Genomic DNA, 17578 nt, shown 5'->3' on the forward strand with positions numbered 1-17578 from the left:
CGAGATAGGTCGATATTCCACTCAGCTACCGATTGTAGTTGCTATCGATTGTAGTTGTGTATTTTTATTTAAGCGCTTATAATTTCTATCTTTATTATTCTATTTAGATAAGCAGAATCTTATTATAGCAGCCAGTTCGTAAACGACCTATCTCAGAGAACTTTTCAAGAACGCCCTACTGCAGAATTTGATTGAAGAACACCCTATTTCAGAATTTGGTTGAGGAACGCCCTATCTCATACGAAAATTCATTGAAAATGGGCTAAGATAAGGCGTCTTTGAATCGGCAGCTGGAAAGGGCGTTTTTGAACCGAATTCTAAGATAGCGCAATTTTCAAAAAAATTGTAAAATAGGGCGTTCTTCAGCCAAATTCTGAAATAGGGCGTTTTTGAACTGACTGCCGAGATAGATCGATCTTCCACTCAGCCATCGATATGTACATGTACAGGGTGTCTAAGAAGTACTCTACCAAACTTGAGAAGAGGTGGTGAGCTCGCTCATAAGCAATAATTTTTCAGGTAAAAGTGTCACCGTTTTTTTATTATTACCTTTTTTTAAGTGTCATAAAATAATGTCAGGAGCAGGTAATAACGTACATTTGTACTTTGGAAGTATTTTACAAAAAAAATTTACTAAGTATAGCCTTGTTTGTACATGCAGTTAAAGGAAATAAATGAATAGGCCCGATTTTTTCTAATTCAAAAAATATCAATATTTCAAAAAACGGTAACACTTTTACCTAAAAAATTTNAAAGGAAATAAATGAATAGGCCCGATTTTTTCTAATTAAAAAAATATCAATATTTCAAAAAACGGTAACACTTTTACCTAAAAAATTTGGTGCTTATCAGGGAGCTCACCCCCTACCTACCTTCTCCCCAAGTTTGGTAGGGTAAACCGACATCTGCATTAATCTAAATTTTACATTACCGTTTAAATATATAATTTTAAACTTTTGTTAGTTATTATACATATGTATATTGTTTGTATGTAACATAGAATATAAACTACCAAAAACCTTAAAATATAGAAATTGGCGTCTTTGACCATTTCGGAAACAATATGAAATTACATATATTAAATTTATATTTTTTATCTTAAACAGATACACCGCGCAATTTGTATTTTTTGCACACGTTGACCTGGCTTTTGAATATGTTTGGCATTTTTTTCATACTCGCCGCACACGAGCACTACTCAATAGATGTATTTGTCGCATTTTACATAACATCGCGCCTCTTTCTGTATTATCACACGCTAGCCAATAATCAGGTAAATTTTCAGCAATGATAAAAAATGTGCACTAAAAGAAATACATCTTTTTGTTAATATATTTACAGGCTCTTATGTCGCATGATTCAAACCGTACCCGCATCTGGTTTCCAATGTTTAGCTATTTTGAGAGCTCTATAGATGGCATCGTACCCAATGAATTTGACAGCATCGGAGCTCTGATTGATGGTATGCTCCAGTTGGTTTTAAATGTCAAAGACACTTGTATGCTAACAGCGCGTCGCATTTGGATTGATACCCCACATTTATATCTAAGCAGTGGAAACCGACCGTTTAAATCGGATTCATCGGAGCCGCTTAAAGCGGTGAATAAGCAGCTGACTGGCAGCGTTTGTAACATTCAACCTGCGAATTCAACACAAGCTTCCCCCGACGTAAGTAAAAAGGGAACATTAAAGTCTTCAGAATCGCCTTTAGAAAGTGCCACGACAAAGTCATCGGCACCAAATAACTGTACAAAATTGGACAAAAAGCAGCTGTAGTAAAAATGCACACAGTCTTAGGCACACATTTGGCATTTATGATATTTTAACTATACATCCAGTAATCGTAAATATATAGAAAACCAATATTTTTATTATGTAAGATAATTTTATATTTAAGTGTTTCAATCATTACATTCCCCCATGTACATAGTATGTATGTATACATATTTAGCTAGTAAAATATCAAACATACACGTGCATATATGGAATCCATGCAGTACTCGTAAATAAATATTCTAGTGAAATAACAGATGAGGCATTGACTGATTTGCTAGTTATCGAATTATATTTGGAACGAATGCGTAGGTTCGGACCGATGGAGATAATGAATTAGAATTTATATCAAATGTGAGTTATTAAGTTATTAAATTCAATTCAAAATTTGAAAAGCGAAAATGTTTTCAATCTCGCTAATACTTCGGCTATTGTGTCTACTGCAATAAACACTTGGGGCCTTATACATTTTGCTTAGTCCCTAGTCGAGCTTCTCCTTCAATTTGTGGTGTGAACCTTACCCAGTAGATAATTTCAGGAGTTAAAAGCCCTTCCGAAAGGCCTTCCTGAGAATCAAGAGGCCTTCCACTCTACATTCCTTTCTCCTTTCTTTTTTGTATGGAGTGGCACAAATTGAAGGGCTTCCTCTTTCGCTACCCATAGAAGGCCTTCCAGAAGGGCTTTTTTAGGATGTACTTCAGAAGGCCTTTTGGAGGAGTTCTTTAAAGTTGCTTCCTTGAATTATAAAAATCATACATCTTTGAAATATTTACTTAAGGTTTATATCAAATATGTGTTATTGTAACTTACAATTTTTATTGGAATTCATTTGTAATGTTAAATAATATAGATAAATTTACTCATTCGCGTAAATTGTAAATGGATAAGCCTTTCTAGAAGGCATGCAAGGAAGTACTTTTTCAGCCCTTCTTGGGTAGGCCTCTTAGGATGGCTTCACTTAAAAAGGCCTACCTAAATTCTGGGTAATGTTGTTATACACTCGGAGGTTTGCCATCGCCTGTCGAGGGGTGACCGCTATTAGAATAAACAATTTTTTGACGGTGGTGGACTACGAATCGTACCTCGGTCCTGCCTGGTTGGAATATGCACCTCTAATCTGCTACAACAGCGTTCGCAAAATTGTGCTAATTATAAGGCTGAAAAATGATATTCATTAGGACAATCCAATTTTTTTTTTAATATTTGTGGTTTTTATTGGATAAAAATAACTACGTACATAGCAGATGCATTCGATGTGCTAGTTCAGGCCAGCAGAGATGTCAATCAACGTTGCTGACAAGTGTAACAGTGGTGTCTATTTTAATTTTTAAGCTCATCTCGCGTATTGCTCTAGCTTTCGTATGGAAATATAAAAATATCGCATGCGTACACTTGGAGAAGAAAATAAAAAAATTAAATAAGTTCGATTCCTGGTCCAATCAATTAATTTTTTTCCTAATGGTGGTCACCTCAGCAAACATTGACAAAATTTCGAGTGTATTTCTGCAATAAAATGTCTCTTTAATAAACTATCTGTCGTTCGGATGCGGCGTTATATTGTAGTTCCCTTAATTTATGTGACAACATTAAGGTGGACAGTACAAATTGGGGGAAAAAGCTTGACCTATACTTAGCAAAATGTGTGAAGCGGAAGTTTTTCTGAACTTGCAATTTTATTACTATTGAATATCTGTTTGCTTTAAATTTACATATTGAACAGAAAAACGTGGCAGGTATTCACATCTTCTTGGGTATTAGAATAAATGTTCTCTAGACTAGTTTGTTGGTGACCAGGCAAATGAGAATACCTACAATACAAATGAAGACTTTACTGGTTGGTTGGACTTCTTCTCATTTAGTAGTACATTAGCTTTTGACATTTAGCAGGGACGTGAAACGGGTTTAAACTAGAGATGGGCAATACAAGTGATTTCCTCCGTGCCACTTGGTGTTACGCTTTTTCATGCGTGTTGAGAGAAATTCACGTAACTTACGTGATCGTGAGTAACTGGCGTGAACGTGCGTGAGTTAAATTTTGCCGTCAATCACGTAATGTTCACATAATCATGTATATTTTTAACCAAGATCAAGGAGGAAACTTACTGTTTAACTTTCAACTAAAGTTTTGAGGGCAACGTTTACGCATTTTTTCCTTTCACATTTAGGGCATTCTGAAATATTCATAAATTTTGAGCATATCTGTAAGTTGGGCCGCCTTCAATTGGGTGCCAAGTTTAAACAAATTGCGTGGCTTAAAGTTATGGGAGAAAAGCAATAGGTGTGTACTCGTATTGAGAGGACAAAATTCTCCAGCAGAAAAAGTTCTGAGAATTTAGCAGCATTCGCTCTCAAAGGGACGAAATATCAACAGAAGTACGAGAACGCAAAATTTGCAAAAACTTGCAACCTTCGAAACAGCTGATCACTTGCACAGTTGCCACTGGTGATTAATTTGGCAATTTATTTTCTGCTTGGTGCATTTTCCCCCGATTTGGCATTTTATACAATTGAATAGTTTTGGTTAAGAATGAATAAGTTATTTTTCTCATAATTATTTCTGATATCACATAGTGACGCATTAAAAACAAGAGTATCTCCTCCAAACACCCATCTTTGATCCAAAATAATGTAATAGAGACTTTCTGGAACCAGCTCCTACCTCTGTTGACAGGATCCTTACCCTTGTCGAGGGTCAGAACTCTGACTTGCGGGTAGGTAGCTGGACGGCGCTCAACAGGGTCCAAAGAGACCCCACCACTGAGCTAACTCTAGCTGTCGACCCCTTTTCTGTTGAGACTCTGGACACGCAAGGGTGGCAGATCAGTTATGGCTACGGAAAGGTATGCATTCACAGGTCAGGACCTGCGGTATCCTCCTCCACTGCCAATGCCGAAGGTGCAGCGGTCAATGAGCAACCTTGTTGTTAGAAAGTCGCTGTCAAATCGCAGAAGTCAGGAGAGGAGCCTGTGGAGGCGCAAGCGTCACCTAAGCATCCGGCAGATAAGCCTAAAGAGTGGCAAGACTACTCAAAAGTTGGCACACCCACCTGGCTCACTAGGGAAGGGACAGGGGATCAATCATCAATCAAGAAAGGAGAGAACACTGTGTAGCAACAGGGGGGAAAAGGGTAATGGCAAGATTCCTAAATAAACCCCGGCGGATCAAAACTACCAGCGAACCTGCATCACGTCAAAGCGGCCTCGGATGTTTGGGCCGGCGGGTTAACAGGGGGTTTTTAATGACACATGACACCATTGCCGTGGCCGTATGGACTAAAGTACCAACTCAAAAATGGAGTACAGCAGGTTGTACTTACTTCCGGGCGACAGCTGCGAAATGCCCACAAGGGAAGTATTAGCCCTAGAGGAGTACTGCAGGCAAAGACGGCTGAAACTAGTGATGGGCTTTGATGCCAACGCAGCTCAGTCACTAACACCAGAGGTGAGCCACTTTATATATTATTAAGAACCAACTGTATATTCTTAACCGGGCTATTGGGTCGACATTTATAAATGCTATCAGGGCTTAGACTTGACAGTTTGCTCATCTAGCTTGTCTGCGTTTATCTCAAACTGGCACGTATCAAATGAGGGATCTATGTCAGACCATCAGCACATTAGGTTTGATATACATAAGTACTCTAAACGAGACAAACCAAATTTACAGGAACCCCACGAAAAGAAACTGGGAACTCTTTCGCCTGCACTTACAACAGGAGGCGAACCTGTATGTGAAGGATATTTTATCAACGCACGACCTGGAAGTAGAGCCCGCTCTATTCCTGGACTTTTTCCTATCAGCCTTTGAAGAGAGCTCTCCAAAGAGGGATAAGAAATTTCAAAAGGACGTTCCTTGGTGAAACAATGGGCCTCATGCATAAAAAGTGAGCTTGAGCTCCGACTCAAGTTTTAGTACAAATGCTTGAGCTTAAGCTCCCTTAGTCAGTACAAAGATTGAGTCTGAGCTTAAGCTCTATTTTTATGCATTAGGCCCAATAATCTCAGCAAGCTTGGACAAAAGGCTAGTAAATTACAGGAAGTACAGAGCCAAACGAACTGGTGACTGGTCAGCCTACAGATCGGCTCTAACTGCTTACAACAGTGAACTCAGTAGATCCAAATGAGACACATGGAGTGAGTACTGCGGGGGAATATCTTCCCTACCGGCTGCTCAGCGCTTACAAACGGCCCTCAAATTAGATCACTGGAACAGGCTACGCACTTTTAAAAACACGATGGAGCCTACGCTGTTACATCTGAGGAAACTAGCAGACTTCCATTGGAGACCTACTTCCTGGGCTGCATCACATAAGACCCAAGTACGAGCATGAACGGCCACTCGTTGCTGCCCTCAAGGGGAAACCTTTCTCCCCTATTGTGGACGAACTCTTAGAAAGACTAATGGCGTTTTCTTTTCTACCGAAAAGTGTTGCCTTCTCAGTATCCTCTACGCACAAGTCCTAAGGAGAGAGCAATGAAAATCAAAATTTGTTGTAGAAAAGGAAACGCCATTAAAGTGAATGTCTTTAAGGCGTATTGATATGCTGATGTCCTTGCTATCTACGTGGTAGGCTGGGATAAGGAGACCTTATGCTTCAGGAAGCAGTCTGCTCTAAACGTAACCATAGGATGATGTGCTGAAAAGGTCCTGTCAATTAACTTAATGAAGTCCATCATCGTTCCATTTACCAAAAGAAGGAAGACCAACTTGATCAAACCTAAATTGTGCGGTACAGAGATTGAGATCTCTTAAGAGGCGAAATATCTAGGTGCAATACTAGATAACAGCCTCGACTACCCATAAAGCCACGAACCCATTTTATGCTTGTCAAAAACTTCATGGTAAGACTTGGTTGAATATCTTCGAAACTAACGTATTGGTCATTCAATAAAGATTACCGTTGATTTTTTAGATTTTTTTTTGGTCTCACATGCTTCCATATAACGACTAAACACAATTTATTTTTATATGGCAGAAACCCGCAACATCCTCGGCGAAAAAAAATTCTAAAAAATCAACGGTAATTTTTAGCCACTTGAAACTTGCACATTATTGGACTAAAATTGAATGGGCTATAAAACTGTGTATTCAAAAAAATTCTACCGCTTCTGAGAAAAAAGTTTGAAATTTGGGTGAAAATTTGTTGCACTTTTTTGCGGTCTTTTAAAAAGTTTTAAACTTGAGTTTATGTGAGTTTTGTGAGAGAATGAACTGTATTTTAATTGAAAATTCTGAAAAATAAATAAATAAACATGAGTGGCAAACAATATCACTTTGAAATGGGGGTGCTATTGCATTGGCCAATACTGTATGTATATAAAAATGGTGTGAAAAATGTATAGTAATTCATCAATTGAGAACGGTGGGGCCGATTTGGCTAATGATTTTTTCTAGTTGTTCGTAATTGTCAGGAGAAGGTTTTTACGTAAGAAAATTTTGGAAAAACCCTCCGGGATAGTCAGAAAATCGGAAAAAGCGAAAATTAATTTTTTGTAGAGAAAAAAAGTTTTAAAAATATTTCTTTTCATAGACAATTTTGATGTGTGTATGTGTGATTTTTTTCAAATACATTTATGTTATTCTGTTTTCCTTTATCTTAATTTTTATCTTTATACTTTATCGATAACAAAATCCATAGTAACATCCATCAAAATATCGATAACAAAACCGACAAAAATATCGATAAAAATATCGATATCAAAATCGATAATAATGTTGGTAGAATCGATAAAAATATCGATAAAAATATTGATAAAAATATCGATAACGAAATCGATAAAAATACCGATAACAAAGTCTATAATCGATGAAAATGTAGATAAAAAAACCGAAAAAAATATTGATAATAATATCGGTAACCAAATCGATAAAAAAAATCCGATAACAAAATCGATAATAATGTTGGTAGAATCGATAAAATATCGATAACAAAATCAATAAAAATATCGATTATTATATCGATAAGTTCCAAAAATATCGATAAATCGGTATGAAAATAAATAAAAATATCGATAACAAAACCGATAAAAATATCGATAACTCCCGAGAAACCCGAAAATCTCTAAAATCCCAAAATAGTTCCCAGATTGAGTCTCTGTCTCTTATCTATAACCTTTTCTAAGCACTTTTTTGAAGTACCATCATTTTAATCCTTCTTCATCTATTTACATCTTTACTTTTATCGGTATCCTCATATTTTTCTCTATATTTATATTTACCTTTGATTTTACTTTTAGGTTTATCATTTTCTTCATCTACATATTCCCCTTCACCTTTGCCTTTATCACAGCGCACGGCAGTGCGAGCATGCTGAAATGACTCGCTTATATATACACGAGATTTGGAAGTTTTTATCCACAAGTCCAATCGACATGTTTGATCTATCGTTGGGAAGGTCTTGCAGAGTGTGCCCAGAAAATGTATTCAAGCTTCATAAACGATTAACCGGACTCCTAAAAATTAGGCTAAAGTGCTGCGAAACAAAAAACGTTTTTTTGCTTTTGCCGGTTTAAGGGGGCATGTGGGTAAACCCAACATATTTAGTGTTGTTCTATAGGCCAATACCTTTCAAACGATACCTTATATATTAAGTTCCGGCTACTAGTTGGAAAGATATAGAGGTAAATGTGTTTTGGTTCGTGTCTCCACTACGAGATGCTTTGGTATGTATGTGGCGTCTGTATGTACCTTCATTTAATTTTTTTCAGACTTTAAGGAATTAAAGTAAAAAAAAAAAACTAAGAAGGTTTTGTTCCAGGATGTTTTGATTCGTATGCCTTTGTGGGCGTGGCCGCTGCCTGAAATTCGAAAAAAAAGCAATTTTTTAAACTACCACTGAGGCCGCACTACTCAGTTCACGTCATTGATGTGGATATCAGTAGAGGGGTCTTCAAACAGGTTATCTAACGCTGTCTTTTGTGTTTATAAAATTTAAATATATAACGTTATCATCTGAAAACTAAAAATCGGGCTGCTGAAAATATACATTTCGGGCATTTTCTCAAAAACTGGTCAGTCAATTTTATTCTAAGTTTCCACAAGTCTAGCCCGGAATCTTAACTTTAATCTGGTACATAGCTTATATCTGGGAATATCTTGTTGTGGAGATATTGCGATTCAAATAGAAAAAATGTCGCTCCAAAAAGGGTCAAATGGTTGAAAATTAACATACGCGTATAATTTGGTTACTTTAAGACATAAAAATAGCATACCCAGTTCCCCGAAAATAAATTGCCCATTCCCCAAAATCGGGACGAATGGTCAACTTGTAAGATTGAAAATGGGGTTTTCTCTAAAAAAATAGAATGGCTAAATATAAAAAATTAAGTACATTTGTGGTCAATTAAAGACAACTGCCGAAAGATGTACTACTTTTACTTGTGAAGCTTGCACAGAAGACAACGACGAAATTTATTAACACTTTCAATCATTCTGCCCAATGTTCACAACTTATACAATTTCTTACCAATTCGACTATCCGAACCATGTGAAATATTATAAAAATAATATTTGATTCACAATAAAAATGTTTTCTACTTTAACAACCATCTCCAAACTCGTAATCAGCGATCACAAAAACCCCAAAAAACCCTGTTTTAAGACAGTTTACTGATTTCTTAATCTTCGTTTTCGCGATATTTGATCCGCCATTTTGAGTTTTTCAAATCTAACTTCAGATTCGTACTCAGCGTCCTCAAACACATATAGAAACACACTAGTGTCAAATTGTGTCAACGCGTCTTTGAGTAAATAGTTTTGTCCACCTAGATTTGGATTTCAGACCACTGTGCGCCGGGAATAAAAAGCAAGGCTTCGCTCGAACTTATACTTCTTTACTTGATTAAGTTATAATTTTCTGCCGACAAAAAGAAACATCCGAACGTAACGTCCGCACCGCTAGGATTTGCTTATAAGCAGTTAAATTGGATTCATTCTCGATATTTGAAGTAAAAATCATTTTTCTTTTATCAAAAATATGTACTTATTATTTTTTGTATACCATAAATATATGTATTTACATATATACATTTTACAGCGACATACATACATATGAATGTATATGTACATGTGTCTTCGCACTAAATTCATGTTCGCACTCTTAATGCTTGAAGAGATAATGAATAATATAAATCTTAACTTACACTATGAACAATTTCACACTTTTCTTATAATTATATCGATCTATTATACACCCACGTTCTAATGTATATGTAGAAACTATTGAATTTGATACAATAGGCACAAAATACGCCTATTGCAATAATAATTTATTTTTTATACAAATCTAAAGATTTATGAAATACTTTTACTAATATCGACAGGAGCAAACTAAATACTTATACATACATACACATGGTTATGTAAACATACAAGTGTCGCACCTTTTATAATTAAACAAACTCACTCGAATTTAAACTTTTCGATATTTCCTCATGAGTTTAAAATAAAAGCAGAGTACCTGCTCTTTATTCACGTACGATAGATAAGTTGAGTTATTATTTTTTAGAAACCATTTTCTTCCGATCTATTTCGTTTTATCTACATATATGCTATGTTAATTAGAATATTTTTTACAATTATCTGACTTGAGTTAGTTTACTTAGAATTTATAAATTTCTTAAGCAGAAATGGATACCATAATACACGATTGCTTTGCTTTGCAATAATTTCGACTAATTATAAAGGTGCGATATACATACATATATTGCTTTTGGTAATAAACTTTGTTATTATTTATAAGCTACCGGAAATGTGAATGTAAAGTTTTTGTAAATAATCGCCTTACAGTAAGTATTACATATTTTGCTAATCTATAGCTGTTAAACATATCACAAGATCAAAGCAGTGATCTAACCTGTTTTTTATAAAATATTTTTAAGAAATATGAATATGTGAAATATATGAAGATTCGCTTGAGTATTTAATTGTGATAAAGCGATGTACTTTGCTAATGTACCGAACCAAACGAATAAATATAGTTAAATAAGAGTCTGTCATCTAAAGCTAATTCCACATTTTTTAGCTATTTGAGGTGTATGTATGGAGGCAATTGATAACAGCAACGGTACATCATTTTCACTAAGATTTAATGCAGTTGTTACAGTGCTCAACTGGCAAAACTCTGTTTCGAGCAGAAAAGCCGCCAACGATTCCGATTGCAGGTATATTTCTTGCATTTTCGATTCAAGAAAGGATAAACACTAAAGAAATAACAAGAGCAAATAAACATTGTTGGCGCATTTCATGAGAAGGCATACAAACCTCATAGGCCGAAATACCAGCGCTGTTCATAGCATGCACAGTTTCGAGCATAGTGGACACCAATTGAGACATGCCCACCGGCGTACTTTGTTCGCCTGCGTATGGAAAATGTTGCATTTGTGATGAGATTAGACGCACATCCCACTTTTCCATGTTCGCCACAATTGCCACGTTCTCAGCGGGTAATGAGATTAGAGATGCAGCACGTGCGGACAAGACCAGATCCTCGCGCAGCGATAATTGCCATTTGTCCGGTGGTGCACAAGTACCCTAACGCATCGAAAAAAGTAAAAGTTAGAATATTATTGACGTACAATTTCTTAAGCGGCGGCAGTGAATTAAAAAAATGGGCACATAAAATGCGGTACTTGGGTTGCAAAGGAAGTGAGCTTCTCTTGCTTCTGCTCCTCACTATTTTTCTTATGAGTGAATTATTAACAAGCTACGCAGCGGTCAATGGTAAGTTTAAGATTAAGGTTGAGGTTGAGATTAACGACAAATTTCCGGGATACAGCTTTAGTAGATAAATACGCTATTTAACTGTCCATAGCTATATATGGTCCCATAAAGGTGTTATGGAAAATGGAAAGGAAATTATCAGAAAGTAGTGAACAAGTTTCAGTGTGAAGCGAACAAAAAATGATTTGGGAGAAGATTCACTTCCGTAGCGCGAACGAAGCGCACTCGTTTTATGGTTATGCGTTAAAAAAAAAGAAGATTATTTACCTGTAATACCATATCAGATACGTAGTGATCGCTAACGCTAAGAAAAAGCGATGGTACGAAACCGGCACGCAATTTCATACCACCGACAGCACTTGGTTCGTCCTCTTGTGGTATTTCCCTAATTGCCGGCACTGGCAGTTTCATCAAATGTATAGCGCTATTGACAGCAGCGCACTTTGCTGCAACTGACGAGATAGAACCACGATGCGAGGACACTTTGCGTGTATTTGTATTATATGCTTTCTGTCGAGGCGAGGGGGAAGGTGCAACTGCAGCTATCTGATCGGAAGCATCCACTTCAGTAAAATTAATTGCAGATGAAGATTTCAATGTGTCAATCGAAGCAGCTGAACTGATAGACTGAAGGGTACGTGAACTAGCTGATGCCACGGGCGCAGCTGTCCCTTTTATTATCTTATTGACACCTTGAGCGCAATGCGGGGAGCGTATCTCATCTGTTTCGAACTCCAATTCAGTGGCATTGGAAGGCGTCTGATATGAGTTAAGTATACTGTTACATACCATGCACTCTGTAGAGTTAACTGTTGTACTGCTGACTGTTGCCGTAGAAGCGGATGCAGACGCAGAAGACTCCGAAGTTAGACTGTCTAAGGTTAGAGCACCGCCCTGAGATTCTAATTTCGCACTCTTGTCCATTAGCAGATCATAGTTTGATAACACAAGGTTTTTGCTTTTCATGTAGTTAGTTGCGATCTGCGGGAACTGTTCAAAGTTAAATTTTACACCGGAATGCCGCTTCGATATTGATCCATAAGTACGTTGATGCAGAGAGCACAATTGTTGAGTATTGTTGTCATCATGACCACCAACTTCAGCTGATTGGACCGCCTCCTTATCCGCAGCAATAGTAAGATCTTCACTGCTCTTTTTAAGATTAACGAGTGGCTCATTTTCACCTAACATAAATACTACTCCTTCGCTAGCATTTGCGATGCCATGATCACGTTTCTTCTGGCAATTGTCAAAATGTATATGTTCCTCAAGACAAACGTTTTCACGTCGTGGTTCAATGCCCCATGTCATACGATCACTCTTTCCAATGCTGTTCTGTGTAATTAGATCCGACAGTGATAGATTCGCCTTGGGTCCCTCAAATTCTAATTGCTGACAAAGTTGATCGTACTCACCCACATCAGANCATGGGTCCCTCAAATTCTAATTGCTGACAAAGTTGATCGTACTCACCCATGTCAGCTACATCGCTCATCTTCTCTCCGCGTTGCAGTTGGCTAATACCAATACCTTCTTTTACCACCTGCCAAAAGAAGTGTCGCTTTCCTGTATCCACTACACCCGCTTCCGCATATGTAACATTACCGTCAAAGCTAGAATCGATTTCTATCGCTTCTACGGCACCTTCTTCACTTGTACTTGTACCACCCTGTGAGCTTTCGTCTTCTATTGGCATCTCTTCATTGTCTGGTGTGGTTATCAGTAATCGAATTCGTCCCTCTTTCTCTTCTGAAGATTTGCTATGAATGTTATGAGATTTCGCGAATTGCAGCAATGATTTCTTTTCAATGCCTGTGTCCATGAGGTAGTTACCGATACGCAACTCTTGTTGCACGAAACGAGAATCTCTGAAAGCCAGTACATTTGGAATTTCATTTTTTTTTAATGTACGAACAATTTTAGCGCTATCTATTTCTTCTTCATCGCTATTTTTATCTTCTTCATCTACAAGAACATCCGATAGCTCTCCACTGTCTGCTATGGTGTTCAAATTTATTTTACAAGTCTGGGTGCGTTTCAACCCGCCACCACTGCTACTATCGATAGCCAGGCCGGTGGCAATAGCAGTCTTTTTCTGACTACCTAAGCCAACACCACGTTGATATGCGGCGCTGCTAGACTTCTTCAACACTTCATTTTTTCGCTGTTGAACTAATGAATTTATTGTGTCCTTGCTGAAGTCTTCCCGCTTCGCCGACCGCCGCACTTCACCGCACCGTATGAAGTATGTCAGTATGTTAAGTAGCCTTTCTACAGCTAATTTTTCTGTGCCATAAATAACCGTGCGTGCCAGTCGCGGCGGCAGCCCAATCGCGCCATAGAGGTCTCCCATTTGAGCCCACAGCGCATTGTATGGATGCTTCTGCGATACCTGTAGGAGTTTAGCTCGCTGCTCGATCGCTGCAGTAGATGACTTAGCAAGAGAAGTTGTTGAATTAAATGCGGCAACGGTAGAGACCCACCCCAGATGATGGGTTAGAATGGCCGTCAGCATTGTACTGACAAAGCTGTAATTTATTAATAAGAATTATATTTAATTGTTTAATAAACTTTCTTCGCACTCAACGCCGAACTCACAAATTGGTGTCTTTAGTATCGGCCAATGAAAGCAACCAGCAAAGCTCTTTCATGAATTTCTCTGCAACGCTTTTTGAGTACTTGTTGCCGCTGGTAGTAATACTAAGCCAGATTGGACACTTGATGCGCGGAGCAGTGAAGAGGTCGCTGAACCATTGTTGCGTCTCTAGCCATGCTTGGAACATCACCTTTAAAAATAAAAGTTCATTTTGTCAAATTTTCGGATTTATTCAAACACATTTCTATGAATACTAACAAAAATAAGATTCAAATCGAAAAATAAATAAGATTTTTACAAATAAACATGTCTACCTATTGGGTCCATTTCCAGAAAAAAAAAAACAAAAAAAAAACAAGTTTTATTATGCAAGAATAAAAAAACGTTTGAGTTAAGCATACCGAAAGAACCACCAACTGATTCATTTATGTTGTGTAGCAGTCTGTCAATTGTCTCATAATAAAAGAATTGGCCTTTTTTGCAATTTTAGTCTTCTCTACTTTGCTTAGCCACTTTAACTGAAAAACCATCTTTGACTTTTACTTTGCCAATTTCTTTTGTATATTTTTTATAATTTTTATATAAGTAAATTTTTTGTTTTTATTCTAAGACTTTAAGGCCGCTTTGTTGTATTTTTTTTTTTTAGTTGTGATGTTGAACATATACATATATGTGTAAATAAAATTTTCGCAAGTACCACGACAGCGCCCATGGGATCTCCTTATCTAACAACACACAACTAGATCAATTTAAAACTTTGTAGCAAAATAAGATTCAAATCAACATTTTGCAACAACAAACCTTTGTATTAAGAATTTTTAGAAAAAACCTAAATATCCAGTTTTATAGCCCTTTATTTAAAAAATTTACTTGTTGATGGTAATTCGCAAAAAAAAAACAAAATTTGAAAAATCAAAGCGAATTCTTAGGCACTTTAAATATGCACATTCTTAAGCTAGAATTTAATGGGCTATAAAACTGCATACTTATATTTTTTCTAAAAATTCCTAATAAAAGTTTGTTGTTGCTCTAAAATTTTGTTGATTTTTTTGGATTTTTCTACAAAAGTTTCAAATATGGACTATAAGGTTTTTGTTAAATAATAAACTGTATTTTGATAAAAAATAAAAAGTATTAAACAAACGAGAACACATAGCCCAAACTGGTCAAAATATCGTGTTCTTTTTTCATATTACAGTATATTATAAATTAAAAATTGTGTATAATTAGTACAAAAATACTAGTTTCTTGATCAATAGTTCTTGAAAGCATATGGAAACTAACCTGATAGAATTCTTTATGATTTATGTACGCTCGTTCCGTGCAAGCCCGCAAACGTCCCAGCATAGATTCCAACAACGCTATATGCTCACTGCAAAATAACTCCATCTCCTCTTCGAAAGATTCGCTCATTGTGATGCACACTGCCAAACCCAGCTTAGCGCGCCGGTGAAATGATTTACTCGCCGCAATTCGAGCCGTGTCCCGTCGTCGCCCGATTTCTGGATTGCTACGCGATTCATTCGCGCTATAGCTAGCACGTCTGTAATTCGGTATGCCCATGTTCCCACCCTCGCTCCCACCACAATTGCTCGTACCCGGAGCAGAGTAATTATCACTTATGAACCCAATGAGATCGTTGATTGCATGTTCATTCTCGAACGAAGTGCGCAGATTGCGGGAGATACGCCGTTGTATGCTACCATCACTTGTGCTATCGTCGAAAGAGGTCGCATGTGCAAAATAGGCAGATTCAATGCTGAACTTCTGCAACGCATCCATTTGCTCGGACATCACAGAGCCGAAACTACTCCGCGTAGAGTATTGATATGACGCCGACCATTGGTCACTGGACACTTGACTGCGACTCATGCCGTCATAGCCCGAATCGTTGGCATTGCTATATGTAGATGAAAAGCGTGGCGCACTGTCAGCTCGACTACCCTCGGTCGATAACGACTGTTGATCGGGAACATCGAGTGGTGTGGTCATAAAGCTACTGCGATCGCTAGGAGTTAGACTCAACTGTCGCCCAGTACCCATCGGATAGCCGACCATCGAGAAAGAATTCAAAGAGAAGCTATCGATCGAACCATGTTCGCTGGAGATGGATGTACGTGGGGTGGCTAGACTATTTGTGGAAATGGTAGAGTATGGAGAATTTCCATTGCCCGAATGTACTGGCGTAAGAAAAACCTGTGAGCATAATATACGCGGCGGCTGTTGCAACCAATGCACTTTGAATGCGGTGCCGCGAAAAGACATGGCTGAGGCTCCGAATACCATTTCACCGATGCTCGTGAATTCTGCAGAGTTTGGTTGGATATGCTATAAAAGAGAAAATCAATTTTATTATACCTGCGTATAAACATACATACATATGTACATACATGATAAAAACATAGCAAGGTAGAACCGTTCTCTCAATTTGTCGGCCATGATTTTTTTTTTGAAGTTTGCCAACATTTTAAAATCANAAAACATGTACATACATACATATGTACATAAGTAAGTACCACCCACCAAACAATTTTTGTTGCCGGCAATAAGAAAACGTTTCGCCCTCGGTAACAAATTTATTGCCGGTAATATTGCCATCGTGTCGATTTCCTATTACCAGTCGCTCTAAAACGTCCGCCGAAGGCAACTCGCCTGGGCGAGTCGTTTTCTTATTACCTGAATGAGTCATTTTCTTATCGCTTCAGGCGATATTTGGAATAATTGTATTCTTTTTAATACTCCATTAATTTTTGTATACAATATTGGAACTTATATAGAAACAGAAATAATTCTTTCTTTCCCTATGGGGCTTCCTATTTTTTCAATTCTGTCCCTGGTAAAAATTAGACGATTTTGGATAATACTATCGACGCGAAATTTATAAGTTTAGGAATTTTTGATAACTTATTTATTCCAAAGTTGACATGAAAGAAATGTTGCCGATTTGTCACCACAGCAATAAACCGGTGAGTCGCCAATNTACATATAAGTACCATGAATCAATTACATATTCACAGGTATTGTCTTCCCAGAGAATTTAACTTTTTATTATTTTATTATTATTTTCATTTTGACGCACTACAATGTTGTTTTCTTTTTTTTGTTTGGACATATGTACATACAGTGCCGGACAAAAGTATTGGCACAGAGAATTTTTCGCAACATATGCAAAGTTTTTTGTTCTAATTTATTTTCAATATTTTTTAATAAAAATATAGGGTGGGCTTTAGTAGTCAGCCGCACCTTGTGTTTTAAGAAAACCAGGTGGAATTAACAAATGAAACTTGGTCAGGATGTTAAGGGAGGTATCCTCTAAAACNCATGCATGAATCAATTACATATTCACAGGTATTGTCTTCCCAGAGAATTTTACTTTATATTATTTTATTATTATTTTCATTTTGACGCACTACAATGTTGTTTTCTTTTTTTTTGTTTGGACACATGGTGAAATAAATATAAGGTGATGTCACTTACATAACCTCACTT

The 17578-nt window shown here is 37.1% G+C and overlaps 2 protein-coding genes across 8 annotated transcripts in view; one reads left to right on the forward strand and one right to left on the reverse strand.

The window, feature by feature from the left end:
• SMSr (Sphingomyelin synthase related) overlaps window positions 1–2023 on the forward strand; it is a 37032-nt gene extending 35009 nt beyond the window's left edge. The window contains exons 3-4 of the mRNA XM_017617739.1: window positions 1107–1273; window positions 1342–2023. Of these exons, the coding sequence (XP_017473228.1) occupies window positions 1107–1273; window positions 1342–1776 (602 nt within the window). The 3' untranslated portion in view covers window positions 1777–2023. The remainder of the gene's footprint in view (window positions 1–1106; window positions 1274–1341) is intronic.
• Window positions 2024–9064: 7041 nt separating this feature from the next.
• LOC108364157 (uncharacterized) overlaps window positions 9065–17578 on the reverse strand; it is a 65859-nt gene continuing 57345 nt past the window's right edge. For 4 of the 7 annotated variants that reach the window (XM_017617745.1, XM_017617743.1, XM_017617740.1 and 1 more), the window contains 6 exons: window positions 15374–16417; window positions 14092–14279; window positions 12921–14021; window positions 11761–12862; window positions 11035–11304; window positions 9065–10973 (listed from right to left, as the gene is read on the reverse strand). In XM_017617745.1, coding sequence (XP_017473234.1) covers window positions 10767–10973; window positions 11035–11304; window positions 11761–12862; window positions 12921–14021; window positions 14092–14279; window positions 15374–16417 — 3912 coding nt within the window. In that variant the 3' untranslated portion in view covers window positions 9065–10766. The other 3 variants (XM_017617742.1, XM_017617746.1, XM_017617747.1) reach the window with 1 other exon arrangement.

This window comes from Rhagoletis zephyria, unplaced genomic scaffold (assembly GCF_001687245.7).
Source record: "Rhagoletis zephyria isolate East Lansing unplaced genomic scaffold, Rhagoletis_zephyria_1.1 Rzeph_scaffold_01480, whole genome shotgun sequence".
Lineage (NCBI taxonomy): Eukaryota > Metazoa > Arthropoda > Insecta > Diptera > Tephritidae > Rhagoletis > Rhagoletis zephyria.